Source organism: Onychostruthus taczanowskii, unplaced genomic scaffold (assembly GCF_017590055.1).
Source record: "Onychostruthus taczanowskii isolate IOZ18803 unplaced genomic scaffold, ASM1759005v1 scaffold89, whole genome shotgun sequence".
Classification (NCBI taxonomy): Eukaryota; Metazoa; Chordata; class Aves; order Passeriformes; family Passeridae; genus Onychostruthus; species Onychostruthus taczanowskii.
Genome location: NW_024506882.1, coordinates 652,408 through 667,621, shown reverse-complemented (window position 1 = coordinate 667,621; position 15,214 = coordinate 652,408). Strand labels below are relative to the sequence as shown.

The window sequence follows — 15,214 nt, the reverse complement described above, 5'->3', positions numbered from 1 at the left end:
GAAGTGAGGGGGTCCTGGGTGATGGAACTGGGGAGCTCCTGCTGGGATCTGGAGTGATGCTCCTGCCTAAGCAAGGGCTACATAGTCTGTGTTGTTTTCTTAGGGGAGAATGGTGAGAGTGAGGAAATGTTTCAAGATAATTCAAAAATGGCATCACTGTAATCCCACTTACTCTAACAGTATGAAATAGGATAAAGGTTTTTGTGAGACACTGGCTTTTTCTTGTACTTAACAGAGGACCATTGGCTTCCTGGCTCCAGGAGCACCTGGGCTGGGGTAAAAAGCTGTCTCCATGTTCCACTAAACCTTGATCCCTGTTTGCCCCTGTCCCCTTTAGAGTGCTGCTGTCCCCCGAGGCCGAGGGGCTGCTCCTGTGGGGCAGAACAAAGCTGCTGCTGTGAGCTGCCAGGGGTGCTGGGGAAAGCACTGACTGTGAGAGAGACTTGGTGCAATCCTGGTGTTACCAGCCCAGCTCAGCTGGGGCTCTGTGTGAGCAAACTGTGCTGCCTTCATGCTGGGGTGCTGGAATCGTGGAAACACATTACAGGTCCAGCTCTGAGCATCTGGATCCCTGAGAGTTTTGTTTTTTGGAGTGTGATAGCAGGGCAGGAGTCCCAGGAGACAGATTTTGCACTGTCTCTGTTCTTTCTGAATTTTCTTCACGTCATTCAGGAACAAGATTTTGGGGGCAGTCTTATGTCCTGCATTCTAGTGGTGCAGATGTGCAGAAAAGTGAATAATACCCTGCATCAGTTGTGATGTCTGTGCTTTTGTTATTCTGCAAAGATTAGTTAGAGAACAAAAAGAAAATCAACCCAAACTTCATTGAACTGTGGTCCTGCTTCATGCTTACTGCTCATTTAAATTCCTGGCCTCCCCTTGACTCAGCTGTGTTTTGTGTTTCATCCAGTTCAGGGCATGTGACAGAAGATACAGGATGTGTTTCTTAGACTTCTGCCCTTTCTTAATTTATTCTTTTTGTTTGCTCCATGCCACAGTTACTAAAATTGGAAACTCTTTGTGTTGCCACCTACAGAGCTCCAAAGGTTGGGGCTGTTGAACACTGTCACAACTGAAAGTCCTGCGTCAGCTCTCAAAGCAAGAGTCTGGGTTAGGAAAGATGCAATTGCTAAAGGACATTCAACACATTCACGTTTGCTTTTGAGTCAGAAGTGGGCTTTATGGACTAGAGGATTCCAAGCTTTTTGTTTCACCAAGCAGTGAGACACACTTTTGAGTTTCCCCTTCAAATAAAGTTCAAAGCCAAAATTTTATATAGTTTGATTCCAGGAGCTGAAACTTTAGGATAAAGGCCAAATATTGTGAAATTTGTGATCTCATTGTGAGAATAGGCAACAGGGAGGTTTGTTTAGGCAGAACTTTACAGGGAAATTCCTGGGTAACTGGGCTAAGTATCCTGGTTTTGTTTATTAACCACAATTGCTGCAGACTTACACTGGAAACATTTGAATGGGGGAGGAGAGAGAGACACAGCTCAGTTCTGTGTCAGGAAATACCAGATCATTTTGTGTTTTCCAGGCTCTTGTATCTTTTGTGTTTGCCTGATCTGAGCCTTATCACTGTGGGGCTTTGGTGTATTAAGATGTAGAAGGAGTTCTGCACAGATATCTCTCCAGGCAGGATATGGGTAAGGCTGGTTCTCTGATGAAGGAAAAACTGCTTGAGGAGGAGGCCATTATCTTTGTCCAAACATTTATTTTTTGTTCAAATAAAGAAGTAATTTTCCTCACTGTTTCTGCCGTTCACTTCAGTACTGAAAAGCCAAACATCCTTATCAGACTCGTTTTCAGGTTTTAGACCTGTTTTATTTCTGACCCTATTTTTAATGAAAAAGTTAAGTTTCATTAGTAGCTTTGCAAAAATTTCCCACAAAGGGAGGAGTATTTTGATCCCCTGTAATCCTCAGTGGAATAGCAGAGGATGAGCAGTCCTGGAGTGCAGAGCACACTCACACCCCAGGCAGGGGACAGAGCAGCTGTGGGCACTGCCAAAAGGAGTGACCCACGAGTCAGCCCAGGCAGTGAGACAGTGCCACTGCTGCAGTACAGGCAGGTGACACTCACTATACACAGAGAGCCACAAAAAGGGTCTCTTGCTTTCCTGCAGAGAATACCAGAGGAGCTGACCCTGGATGCCTTACTAGAAATGAATGAGTCAAAGGTGAAGGAAACGATGAAGAGGTGTGGAGCCAGAGACGAGGAGTGCTCCAGGCTCAACGGGGCGCTGAGCTGCCTGCGGAGGGTGACGGAGTCAGGTACAGACTGCCTTGTCCTCCTGGGCCGGTGGTGCCCAGCCCCCCTGCTGCCCTGCACACACTGCCTGGGCTCTGGGATGTGCACTGATCAAACCTGTCTGGAGCTGTCAGCTGGGTTTGGTTTGGACATCAAGTCAGATAAATAAATGGAAATAAATGTATGTAGAATCCTCTCCTACTCCGTAGATTATATCCTTATTAACCCTTTTGGTTCAGAGTTGTGTCTAATGCTCCAGTCCATTCTCCATGGGTCAGTACACATCCTTGACTTACTTAAACACAAGCAGATTCCTTGTAGGTGGTGCCTTCCCCAAAATACTGCCAGCTCAGAGAGAAACCTTTCCCTAGCACTTCCACAGGCACTGTAAAATCTGTTTGTACAAGAGCCTCTCCCAGCAGGCTGGTACTCACATGCACCACATCTTTCTTTGTAGCAGTTATCAATCTGTCACTGAAAGGTGATGTTTCCTGTTGGTATTATGACAGTTCGTCCATTTGCAAATGGTAAAGATTAGTTAATGGAAAAAATCAGCAAACAGCTCAGTCTCGTGTTTCCTTTTTTCTAATCTTTCTTGTCCCAGGCTGTCAAATATTTCCCATCCACACTGTATAAACCAGCCATTGCTCAGGAGTTATGGCATTCACCTCTTAGAAACAAATGGCATTTTTAAAAGCCCGGGTGTATGTCTCTCAAAAGCTCAAACCTGTGCTGAGTTTTCACAGCCTGAGGCTCAGGGGGGATCACTGCCAGGTGGAACGGGCACCCGAGCCGTGCCCCGGGCTCCGTGCCCGCAGTGCCCTCCCTGCGGGCCGGCACTAACGCTGCTCCGTTGGACAGGAGGGGAGCTGAGGGACGACGTGCCGATGGCCCTGCCCGAGCGCCGGGACAGCTCCTGCTCGCAGCCGGACCCCGCCTGCCCCCCGTGTGCCCCGGCCCGGGCCGGCCAGCCGCGCTCCGCGCCCGCCTCCACGGCCCTGCCCTGCGAGCCGCCCGCGCCGAGCCACGGGCCGTGTCCCCCGGCAGAGAGCCTGCTGGAGCCGCTGGTGCTGCCCGGCAGGCCCAGGACCCCGCACAGCATCACCGTCACCCCCCCGGCCACGCCGCAGCCCAAGCGCCGGCACCGCCTGAAGCCGCCGCGGACGCCGCCGCCCCCCTGCCGCAAGGTGTTCCAGCTGCTGCCCAACTTCCCCACCCTCACCAGGAGCAAGTCCCACGAGTCTCAGCTGGGCAACAGGATCGACGAAGTTCCTCCAATAAAGTGAGTTTGCTCCCCGACTGGAGCTGGGGCTCTCCCCGGCAAAGCTGCCCTATGTGGGCAGGAAAATGCTGGCAGTGCAGCAGCCTCGGGAGCCTGTGCAAAGCCAGAGGTGCTGTAGACCTGACAGCACATGCTGCAGGCAGCAGCTCCTGCTCTAGCAAAGTGTGTACCTGTCACAGGAGTATCAGTGCCTAAAAAAATACATCTTTTCTTCTTTCTAGGTTCGGTAAGAGATTCTCACAGGGGTGTCTGCAGTGCCTTGCTGAGAGAGAAGAACCTGTGCTTGTCAGCTCCCTGTTGGCCATCCCTGGACAGTCTCTGGAGGTTCTCCACGGACCCTCCTACCCCAGAGCTTCTGTTAACTGAGCAGGAGCTTGGCCTGCCACAGAACTGCAGGGTTTTACTTGGTTGCACCTGGTATTTTCTAAGATGACACAAGCAAGGCAAAAGAGTACTGATGTTTCAAGGGTTAAAGCCAGGGGGGTGCTTACCTATGACCTCAGGCAGCTGGCACAGATGCCTCTTGGTACAGGAATTTCACATCTAACCATTTAGTGGCTTTGGATATGCATTGCCCAGTGTCTCTGCAATGAAGTTAAGGCACTGGTGTGCAGCTTTCTGAGGAAGCTGCAGCATGTGCTGGAATGTGGGGTGTTCCCTCTGTGCTGAGGAGTCTGTTCATGTGGGTGATGGCTGGCAGGAGCAGGGCTGGGTTTCTCCAGGGCCATTGGGAGTTCTGGCCATCCTGAGGTGTGTCCCAGACACAACCCGTAACCTTGGAAGCTAATGGAGAGAGATTGGAGCAGCTTGGAAAGTGTCCAAAAGTATCTGAGTATTAAAAGCAAGTCCAAGCACTGCACATATATCTAATGCCCTTTAAAACAAAAATCTCAGGAATTACTTTCAGAAATAGAACTATTGTAAAATGAAAGTGCCAGCAGAAATCTGAGCATTTCCCTGGGGAGAATGAAGTAATTGGTGCAATAAATGAAAAAGGCATTAGACTAAATTCAAACAGAAATGAAGGATTTTGGTGCTCCTCTTCATACAGACCTGTAGGCTGGGGTGAAGTGTCTGCTGTGGGCTCTGGGAGTCCCAGACAATCCCAGACTGGTTGATATTCATTCAGTGAGGTTTTAACCATCTGACCCGATGTTAACAGCCTTCTTTACTGCTGTGCTGGGATTGTTTGGATGGCCACACTAGGCCAGCAGCATTCCTTGGAAAAGCAGCTAGCCATTACAGCCTTTTCCAAGAGGCTGAGGATCACAGATGCCTTTGGGAGCTCCCTGGACTAATGATAAAAAAGACTGTGGTGCCATCTATGGTCAAGTGAGGAGACTGGCTCTGAGCCAGCCCTGCTGCTGTGCTGACACTTGCACATTGGGGTTTGCCTCAGATGTGCAATATTTCTGTAGATTTCGTTGAGGAAATATGCCACAATTCTGAGTTTTGGAGAGTTTTCAGAAAGTTATGTGCCCTAACCACTGGCATGCTGGTTTGGCATTTGGAAGTCTAGATCTCCCTTTCTGCATTTAACAGAAAGTGAAGAGAGCTCACATGTATGTTTGTATTCTGGGTCATGCTGACCCTGTCTAGAAAATTGAGATAATTTTCAGTGAAATAGAATATTCTGAAATCTACTGACACTGCAGGAAAACTGGGTGATGGCATTTGTGGTAAACCAATTGGGAGTAAACCAATTAGGAGTAAAGTCTGACTTTCCACTTTAAGAATGGCTCAGACTGATCAGATGGACTTCTGTAATCCCTACATGTAAAACATCATGATTTATCCAATCATATGGAAACAAATACAAGAGCAACTTCACAGGGGGCAAACCAGTCTGAGCTGTGCTCCTGTGACACCTCATGGCTGGAGGTGCTGACCTGGGGCAGTGACTGCTCATTTTCTGTGCAGGTGGTGGGCACGTGTCAGCAATGCTTCCCTAAACCCTCCTCTTGTTCTTGTTCTCCATCAGAGCTCTCCCAGGGATCCCCCCAGACGGTACGAAGAGACTTTGGCCTGGCTGTGACTCACAGGTGAGCAGCCAGGGACTGGGCATGGCTGTGGCTCACAGGTGAGCAGCCAGGAGCTGGGCATGGCTGTGGCTCACAGGTGAGCAGCCAGGAGCTGGGCATGGCTGTGGCTCACAGGTGAGCAGCCAGGAGCTGGGCATGGCTGTGGCTCACAGGTGAGCAGCCAGGAGCTGGGCATGGCTGTGGCTCACAGGTGAGCAGCCAGGAGCTGGGCATGGCTGTGGCTCACAGGTGAGCAGCCAGGAGCTGGGCATGGCTGTGGCTCACAGGTGAGCAGCCAGGGACAGAGCCCAGCAGCCCAGGCAGGGCCATGTGGCACAGAAATCTGAGATGGGTTTGGAGTTGGGTTGGGTGTCTCAGCTGTCAAGTTCAGTTGCCTACAAATGTTCATTTTCCCTTGGACACCAGCTAACATCAGTTTTCCCTCTCTTGTCTCTGGAAGGTTCTCTACAAAGTCCTGGTTGTCTCAGATTTGCCAAGTGTGCCAGAAAAGCATGATGTTCGGGGTGAAGTGTAAGTACTGCAGGTGAGCACACGGGGATGGTCTCCTTCAGAACAGCCTGGAACTGGACTCACCACAGCCTGCAGTGACTTGTATCTCTTGATGTGGTGCACTTTTGTCAGTGGCATCATTTTTTCAGTCCTTCTGACCTGGCACAACCCACACTTGAAGTTGGCAGCCTGACACATGAATGAACCAAATTTGTTTCCCTGCCACAGGCTTCCTACCTCATCCTGGGCAAATCTTGTAGTGGGAGCTGGATCACTAAATAACAGCCAGAATATTAATTTTTGTTTCTCTCTCAGGCTTGCTAGTCCAGAGGACTGAGGTTTTACTACTTCATGGTTGCTAGCTGAGAGTTAGTGAAAGTAACTTCATAAAAAATAAATCAGATGCTAAGATATGTTTGTGGTTTCATTAGCCTAAGTATTAGAATTCTCCATACGAATGCCTGCTGCTCTGGGGCTGAGCATTCCAGAACTCCTTCTGAGATTAGCATAAGAATTACAAATTAAGGGTAGGCTTCCTCTTTTTGGGAAAGAACAAGTTGCTATTTAACATGTAATGGTTATCTTTCAGATTAAAATGTCACAACAAATGTACTAAAGAGGCACCTGCTTGTAGAATATCCTTCCTTCCCAGTAAGTAATTTTCTACAAATTCTTGTCACTTCAATATAATTGATGGTATGGAAGGAATAAAAAGTCTCATTAAAGATCTTTTTCTCCCTTCTCCAACCTGTTTTGCAGTAACAAAAATAAGAAGAACAGAGTCTGTCCCATCTGATATCAATAACCCAGTAGACAGACCCACAGAACCCCAGTTTGGAACTCTCCCCAAAGCACTAACTAAAAAGGTAGGAGCATGTCCAGAGTCCCTGGGGAGCTGCAGTAGGGAGAGGCTGGATCTCACTGCTTGTTGTGAGAGCTTTCCCTTTGCAGGACTTGGATATGAGACATTTTCTCCCTGTGAAACAGGGGTTGTGCAGACTCCAGGTGCTTATTCAGCAAAGCAATGCTATGATCACCCTGGGAACAAGTTCCCTCTGTCTGTTGTCCAGCAGACACTGAGGGGAGCTCCTCCTTTCTCCTTACTGTTCTCTCACAAGTGTCTTTCCCTGCTTTGCAGGAGCATCCACCAGCAATAAACCACCTGGACTCCAGCAGTAATCCTTCTTCCACAACCTCATCCACTCCATCTTCTCCAGCACCTTTCCAGTCTTCCAACCCCCCCAGTGCGACGCCGCCCCCAAACCCGTCCCCCATGGGCCAGAGGGACGGGCGCTTCAACTTCCCAGGTAAGCTCCTCTGTGCCAGCAGCCTCTGCAACAGGCTGACCAGGAATTCCTGGGGAGTTGTAGGTTTCTGAATACATGCTCGTGCCTTGAACAAGGTGTAAAAGTGTATCTCATTATCTGATAAAATGAAAATGTCTTCCTTACAAATTCTTAAAGGGTATCAGCAAGATATCTTTGCAGGAAACAGATGATTGAGGAACGTTTCTCCTTTTCCTTTTTGAAAAAGGACTGAAGAAAAAAGCTATTTTTTTTTCTCCTCCTTTCCCCTTTGTGCTGTACAATGCATGCTGCCTGCAATGTGTGCTCACCAGGGGCTTTCAGTCAGGAGGGAGGTGCTTGCTGGAGCAGGCTGTGAAAATGAGAACTGGAATGAATTACTTTACCAGAGCCTTCCAAAATATAACCCACAATCAACACCAACTTTTAAACCACTGTCAAGCATGACTGGTGGAGAGAAGTTTACCCTTCATGCCCTATGGACTGAGAGCCCCAGTGTGCAGCTTCAACCAGGGCTGAGAGGGGCAAGTATCTCTGACAAGGGCAAAGATCTAAAGAGTGAGAATAATGTAATTCCTTTGACCTGAAGTCACATGTTGTGCAGTAGCTGCTACATCTGGCCTTCAACACTGCTGAATTTTGCATCACCTTCTGACCTGTGAGTTCAAGTTGCTGTTTGAGCCTGCTAAAAAGGACCACAGGCAGTTCAGTGTAAGGATTCCACTGCAGCTACTTTTGCATTGGGACAAACTGCTCAGATTCACTGAAAAAATATAAAAGGCAGACAGTTCATGAGCTTCAGCTTCTGTGGGGGCACCTCTGCAAAGCTGAGACATGAGAGCACATCACATCACACCTGATGTGGGCCTGCCTTGTCTCCCTTTGCTCCTACCCCTGGGGATCCAAGGCTGTTTGAGAGAGGAGGCACAGCTTGTGTGTGATACCTTTCATCTGTCAGGGCCCTCCCAAAATGCATGTGCTGAAATTCCCCCCAGCAGGCTGATAATCCACTAATCTGTTCCCAGCAGTGACCTGGGACTAATTCATTGAATGCACATGAGGCACTCACTGATGATCCTCTAACTTGTTTGTGTTGTTTTGTTTTTTTCTCCTGGTATTTTTTTGCTGTTCCTTTTTTACAAAACCCCAATTAATTAAAAAGCTGCCTACTACCTTCAGCATAGACAACAATTTATCTTCCCAGGTGAGTTGATTGTTTTAATTCTGCTAATCAACTTCTTCTGCCAAAACATAGCTTGTTTGTAAACCTGTGCATGCTGCCCAAGAACAATCATTCTGCTTTAAAAAACCTGTCTAAAACAATCCAGACTTTCTCTTATCTCAGTGTGTACTCAGGCCTCTCTCCCCTAATCTGAGGTAGTGATGTGATTTATGTGTTGAGATGGAACTTTGAATATTTAGCTGTAGAACATTTGTTTCCTGATGTGGGATTCTCTTCACATCCATGTTCCTCCTTTCTAAAGATTCACTTTTATGGCTCTGTGCCTGGCCAAAAGGACTTTACAGATAGGTGGGGGAAATGGAAGAGGACTGGGCTCAGCCAACATGCAGGCACAGGAGAGATGAGCATAGTTTTAAATCAGTAAAAGTATAAAATCACTTTGTATGTGGTTGAGTTTGTAATTCCTAAATAAGAAGCAAATAGTTGCTATTGCAATATTAAAACTTGCAGTCTATAGGAGATTGAAGTGTAGAAGATGTATCATAACTGTTTCTACTTTCCCAGAAATTCCCAGTCCTGCACAAACAGCACAACTTCCAGAAACTGCTGCAGACACTAAGTAAGTAGAGTTAAATCCTTTCATTTGCACAGCATTTACCTGGTAATCCTCAGGTTAGCCCAGAAGTGCTGTGTTATGGCCAAAACCAGATTTAACACCTGAGAATTCTCAGGGTAACTTTAGTCAGTGAGGGTGATGCTGGTATTGCCAGTTTTATAAAGCTGAATATGACACTTAACTTTAAATGGCACACTAAGGAGTCCAAGCCTTTAATATGTAGTCCTGGTTGTGTGAAGGGTCAGATGAAACAGCAGTTGGAGTTCTGTACCTTGAAGGGCATGGCACACTGGGCTGAAAGCAAACAGCTCGTTCAGGATCTCAGCTGCAGGGCATGGAAAAGCTTCCAGCCTGCATTGCCAGCTGCTCCACTGCAGGTGTTTCAGGGGTAGGAATGGGAGCATCTATTCCTGGAACACAGTGTATTAACAGAGCTATGCCACTGCCAAATCAATTCCTGCCACTTAATTATCAAGAATCACTTGCAAGTCTTTGTCCCTCATTTGCCAAAGTGAGCTTAGAGTCCTTCTCTTTTACACGGAGCAGGAACTGTATTTTTCTCTGCTTCTGTAACTGTCAGGATCTGTTGTGTATTGGCTTCTTCTGCTCTCTGATGGCAGCAGGGGCCCCGTTCCCCAGTGATGCCAAAGGTTGTTTTCACTGCTTCTGTTGCAGCGCTGCCCAGCAGCCGGGCACGGGCAGAGGCGCGCGGGAAGCACAGGTGGGTCTGCTGCTTTGCCCCGGAGGTCTCTGGAGCAGCCTGTGCTGCTGGGCTGCTCTGCCAGCCCTGAGGGACTGCGAGCACACCTTTCCCTTCCCTTGCTGTGGGCAGGTGGAGGAGCCAGAGGCGAGTAAGTCGGAGCCCGAGGACGACGAGGACGAGGTGGAGGATTTGCCCAACCGGCGGCCGCACCTGCAGGGGATGATCTACCGCAAACCCAGCCAGACCAGCGTGTACCTGCAGGAGTGGGACATCCCCTTCGAGCAGATCCAGCTGGGGGACCCCATCGGCCAGGGCCGCTGGGGCAAGGTCTACAAGGGCAAGTGGCACGGGGAGGTGGCCATCAGGCTGCTGGAGATCGACGGCAACAACCAGGATCATCTCAAGCTCTTCAAGAAGGAGGTGATGAACTACAGGCAGACCCGGCATGAGAACGTGGTGCTGTTCATGGGAGCCTGCATGAACCCCCCTCACTTAGCAATCATTACCAGGTGAGGAGAGAGGTCTTTCTATTAGTTCTACTAGATAGGTATTGTAGAGCTAGCTAATACTGTTCTTATACATAAACATTTCCTGTAGCTTCTGCAAAGGAAGGACGCTGCACTCCTTTGTGAGGGACCCCAAGATCTCCCTGGACATCAACAAAACCAGGCAGATAGCACAGGAGATCATTAAGGTAAGGGCTTGTTCTGCCAAGGGAGCCACTGGGTAGGGCCTCAGCCAGAGCTCAGAGCTGCACGTGGGACTGGGAGCTGCTCCCTCAACCTCTCCCAACACCTTCCTGCACAAGTGCCCCAGGGGCCCTGCCCCCAGTCACAGCTAACCCTTGACACTGGAGTTAGGAAGGGGAAATGTGTCAGAAAGCAGAGTATGCTTGGAAATAATAAAACCCCAAAAACATTTCCATCTCTGCTGTGTTTCACAGGGCATGGGGTATCTCCACGCAAAGGGGATTGTACATAAGGATCTGAAATCCAAAAATGTCTTCTATGACAATGGGAAAGTTGTGATCACCGACTTTGGATTGTTTGGAATTTCGGGTGTGGTTCAGGAAGGAAGGTAAGTGGAGGTTTCAGTGCTTGGTTCCAGCTCTGGAATGACAAATGGTCAAACAGGGAAACATTTCCTGCAGTGCACGAGAAGCATCCATTGGATTAGTACACACTCACTTTGCCTTCTGCATGTTCACTTTGTTTTCCTTTTGAGCAAAGTTCTTCCTACAGCTGCAGTAGCACAGCTAGAGAGTTTGGATTAAGACTCAGAGCACAGAACAAACCAGACCTTAAGCCCAGGAAGGAGCTGTGAGTGTCAGGCTAACATGTGCTTATTTGCTAACATGGCAAGAAAATTAGAAACAAAACATCACCAAAAACATTGGAGTAAAAAAGCCAAAGCATCAGGTGCAGCACAGATATGGCCTCCACACCGATGTTTTAGTCCTGCTTCTTTCTTTTGGACTCAGGAGGGAGAATGAACTGAAGCTGCCTCATGACTGGTTGTGCTACCTGGCCCCTGAGATTGTCCGGGAGATGGCCCCAGGGAAAGATGAAGACAAGCTGCCTTTCTCCAAAGCTGCAGATATCTATGCCTTTGGGTAAGAAAGGAACACCCAGGAGTACCAGGAGAGCTCGCTGAGGGAGACTGGCTACTGGCCTAAGCCTTCCAGTCTGTGCTCCCCTTCTCTCAGACTCAGGATTCCAGCCTGGGACACATTTTCCTCACCTGTTCCAAAAGTCACGGGTGGAAGGGGTTTGCTGCACGGCCTTAGGCACCTCCCAGAGCTCAGCTGAAGCAGCTGGAACAGTGCCAGCACTGGGTACTCTGTGTGCCAGGAGCAGCAGAGGCCTGACACTCTGTGGCATTGCAGGACCGTGTGGTACGAGCTGCAGGCGCGGGAGTGGCCGTTCAGGACCCAGCCTGCAGAGGCTCTCATCTGGCAGATCGGCAGCGGAGAGGGAGTGAGACAAGTCCTTGCCACTGTCAGCCTGGGCAAAGAGGTCAATGTAAGTACCTCACTGCAGGAGTCCCTCCTACAGCTGTTGGTCAGGGAGAGGGGGGCTGCTTCAAGAGAGTTGTTATAACTCAAAAGAGAAGGGGCAGGAAAGAACAGATGGGAATGGGAGACCAGGTTTAGCCTGTGCCTGTAACTGTGGAGCACAGTGAACATCCCCAGCACGGGACACTCCTGGGTTCTGGCAGTGTCCAGGCCCTCTGTGAGCAGTGTCTGCCTGGGCTCACACACAGCCCAGTGCTCAGACAGTTTTCTGGTCTGCACAGTTGACCCATGAGCTGAGATAATGAGCCACCACTGTCCTCTGCAGGAAATCCTCTCGGCCTGCTGGGCCTTCGACCTCAGTGAGAGGCCCAGCTTCACTGTCCTCATGGAAATGCTTGAAAAACTGCCAAAACTGAACCGCCGGCTCTCCCACCCAGGGCACTTCTGGAAGTCTGCTGAGTGAGTACCTGCTGCTGGTCACTGCACTGATGCCATGCAATTTGCTGACTGGTCATTTCTGAGCTTTATTTGCTTTCCTGGGGCTGTCAGACCTGACAGGGTGGGAGCACTGCTGCTCTGCTTCTCTAGTTCCTGGGAAATGATGTGACTAAGCCATGAGCCTCAGACAGTTTCCTACTTCACCATATTCACCTCTCTCCAGCAGCTGACTGATCCCCCTGTTTGTGTCAGAGAATATCCACGACAGCATTGGGAAGGGCCCACGCTGACCCCAGAGTGGTCAGAACTTGCCCTGTGCTGGTAATGGCAGTACAGGCTGAGGAAGGGAAGGGCCCAGGAGCAGGCCACCATTTCCCTCTGAAGTGTTCAGACTGCATGGCTTTGAGGCCACAGGCACATCTGTGCCCAGTGCCCATTCACCACGTCCTTGCCTCAGGGTTTCTTTTCATCTCCTCAGCTGCTCGTATTTACTTTCTCTTTTTTCTGATGTTAACCCCCCTTCCCTTCCTATAATCCTTCACCCTCTTCCTGCAACACCTGATCAGAACCACCCAAACTCTTGACACAGGAACTGTCATGGCAGTTTGGTCTCTGCTGGTCGTGGGGGCTTTGGAGTTTTGGTTGAAAATTCTGCCACTTCTCCTGTGTGGTTTCCCTCCCATTTGTACTGGATCCCTGACACACAGGTGATGTCCAACAACTTTAAACTGCAGAAGGCTTCCCCCAGACTCTGGCCTCCCCCTCGCACAAAGAACATGCCCCACCTCACCCAGATCCTTTCACACACTGCACTAACCCCTGCTGCAGCCTGCTCGAAGCTGTACAGTGTGTAGTTCTCAAGGGCTTGCTTTAAATAACTGAAGACTAACTCTCATGGTGTCTTTTTCCCTTCCCTCCCGTATTTCTTTGTAGGTTGTAGCTACTGGTGCAATAACGGGCTCCACCTTGCATGCTTCCATGTGTCGTATCCTAACCGGCAACTTGGACAATCACCTTCCATTAAAAAAGCAAAAACAAACCACGAAATTAACCCCTGGACATAATCAACACTTTACCCGAGTTCTGCTCTCTGCCTTTCGCTTGGTGTGGGCTGTAGCTTCAATAACCACTCCTGTCTGCGGGACCCCGTGGCTGCAGCGGCGGCTGACGCTCCTCGGGAAGGGCCAGGCCCGCTCTCGCTGACCAGGTGCACACCACGGCAGGGCTGTCCCCAAACTGCTGCGTGTCCTGCCAGGCCCCCCGGCCCCTCTGTGTCCTTAGGGCTGCAGCTCTGTCACTGCAGGTGACAGGGACGTTGCCACAGCACCTGCACTGCAAACCAGCAGGAGCTGAGGCCAGGCTGGTTCTCCCTCGGGCACAGAGCCGGCCCTGGGGCCAGGGTCAGTCCTGGAGTGGAAGGAAGGATGGTCCTTGCTCTGCTTGGAGCAGCTGAGGGGCCCTTGCCCACTGAGAACCAGGCAGGGGCAGTGTCCGGGGCAGGTCCGCGTGGGTCAGCTGGGGTCAGCTGCAAGGCTGTGTAAGAGAGGAGGAAAGCAAGAGCACCCTTCAGCTCCTCCCCTTGCAGATCCAGGCCCTGGAATGTTATGGTTTGCTTCTGTTTACATCCCTGGGCCTTGGCAGAGTCACAGCTACCACAGCAAACATGTGCCTTCCACAAAAGGTCTGGAGGGGAGAGGACAGGCACAGAGGAGAGCACCCACCAAGGGCCCTCTGCTGTCTGAGGACAAGCTCCCACATCATTCCCTGAGCCTGCTCAGGAAAGCTCTGAGCTGAAAGTGCTTCTGGCTCTGCCAGCAGTGTGAGAGCAAGGGAGAGACCCCTTTATGTGTGTAGAGGCTGAGAGGAGCAAATGGGTTTGGGTTTGTCCTGTTTGGGGTTCTTAGCCTGTTCATGTACCTTGTCAAAACTCCTCTTTCTCCTACAAAGAACATTCTGTCAGTTTTTCCTTCCCTTCTACTTCAAGAGAAGCAAGTGCCCACTGAAAACCAGTGTCAGGCTTCTACCCACGGTAGAGACCTGGGAAAACCTCCTGCTCCTCCCCCATAGCAAATCAGATTGTGCAGTTTCTTCCCACTGATAATGTTTGCATGAACAACTTCATGTGTTTGCTGCTGAATTACTCGAGCATCTCTTGGGTGATCTGAAGTGATGTGAGAGCAGAACCAAACTCATTTCAGCTCCTGTGATAGGGCAGTAGCTTTGTAAGAGGAATCATCAGTAACTGTTTCCCCCTCCCTTCTCCTCTCCTCCCCACTCTCTGCAGCATTAACAGTAGCAAAGTTGTCCTGCGTTTTGAAAGATTTGGCTTGGGAATCCTGGAGCCGAGTAACCCAAAGCTGTAGCCCGGTGTCATTGTGGCCATGCTGGCTGCCTGCTCCCACACAGCGCCAGAAACCCTCCCTGGCTGCTCCACTGAAGACCATCAGCTCAGCCCCGTGCCTGCCTGAGCACCAGCAGTTATTTAACAATGTTTACATGATACTTTTGTGTGAACTATATTTTTTTAAACATAATAAACAGTGAATCAAGTTGAACTACAGCCATTCTCAAACAGCACTGAAAAAGAGCTGAGCTGTTCTGGTTCCTCCTCGTGTCCGTGGTCAGGAGGAGCCACGCTGCCCTGAGGGCAGTGGAGCAGGAGTGGCTCCTCCTGAGGTCAGCTCTCCTGAAGGCAGAGCCAGCCTGCTGCCCTGGGACTTGCCCAAAGCACCCATTGTTCCAGCAGGGCTGCCCCAGCTCTGGGTCTCCCTGAATTCAGCTTCACCAGGACAGAGCTGCTGCAGGTGGAGTGTCTGGCCACGGGGGCTGGCTCTGTTGGTGACTCAGTGCTCTTCTCCACAGAACTCACACTGAAACCTGCTCCTTCTCAT

At 50.0% G+C, this 15,214-nt stretch overlaps 1 protein-coding gene across 3 annotated transcripts in view; it reads left to right on the top strand.

The window, feature by feature from the left end:
• KSR1 (kinase suppressor of ras 1) overlaps positions 1-14,910 on the top strand; it is a 49,379-nt gene extending 34,469 nt beyond the window's left edge. For 2 of the 3 annotated variants that reach the window (XM_041425378.1, XM_041425380.1), the window contains 18 exons: positions 2,128-2,275; positions 3,114-3,534; positions 3,756-3,760; positions 5,516-5,576; positions 6,016-6,099; positions 6,655-6,716; positions 6,825-6,931; positions 7,204-7,372; positions 8,532-8,573; positions 9,117-9,171; positions 9,844-9,889; positions 10,001-10,380; positions 10,469-10,565; positions 10,815-10,948; positions 11,352-11,483; positions 11,757-11,892; positions 12,211-12,344; positions 14,608-14,910. In XM_041425378.1, the coding sequence (XP_041281312.1) occupies positions 2,128-2,275; positions 3,114-3,534; positions 3,756-3,760; positions 5,516-5,576; positions 6,016-6,099; positions 6,655-6,716; positions 6,825-6,931; positions 7,204-7,372; positions 8,532-8,573; positions 9,117-9,171; positions 9,844-9,889; positions 10,001-10,380; positions 10,469-10,565; positions 10,815-10,948; positions 11,352-11,483; positions 11,757-11,892; positions 12,211-12,344; positions 14,608-14,686 (2,292 nt within the window). In that variant the 3' untranslated portion in view covers positions 14,687-14,910. The remainder of the gene's footprint in view (positions 1-2,127; positions 2,276-3,113; positions 3,535-3,755; positions 3,761-5,515; positions 5,577-6,015; positions 6,100-6,654; positions 6,717-6,824; positions 6,932-7,203; positions 7,373-8,531; positions 8,574-9,116; positions 9,172-9,843; positions 9,890-10,000; positions 10,381-10,468; positions 10,566-10,814; positions 10,949-11,351; positions 11,484-11,756; positions 11,893-12,210; positions 12,345-14,607) is intronic. The other variant, XM_041425379.1, reaches the window with a different exon arrangement.
• Positions 14,911-15,214: the final 304 nt, after the last annotated feature.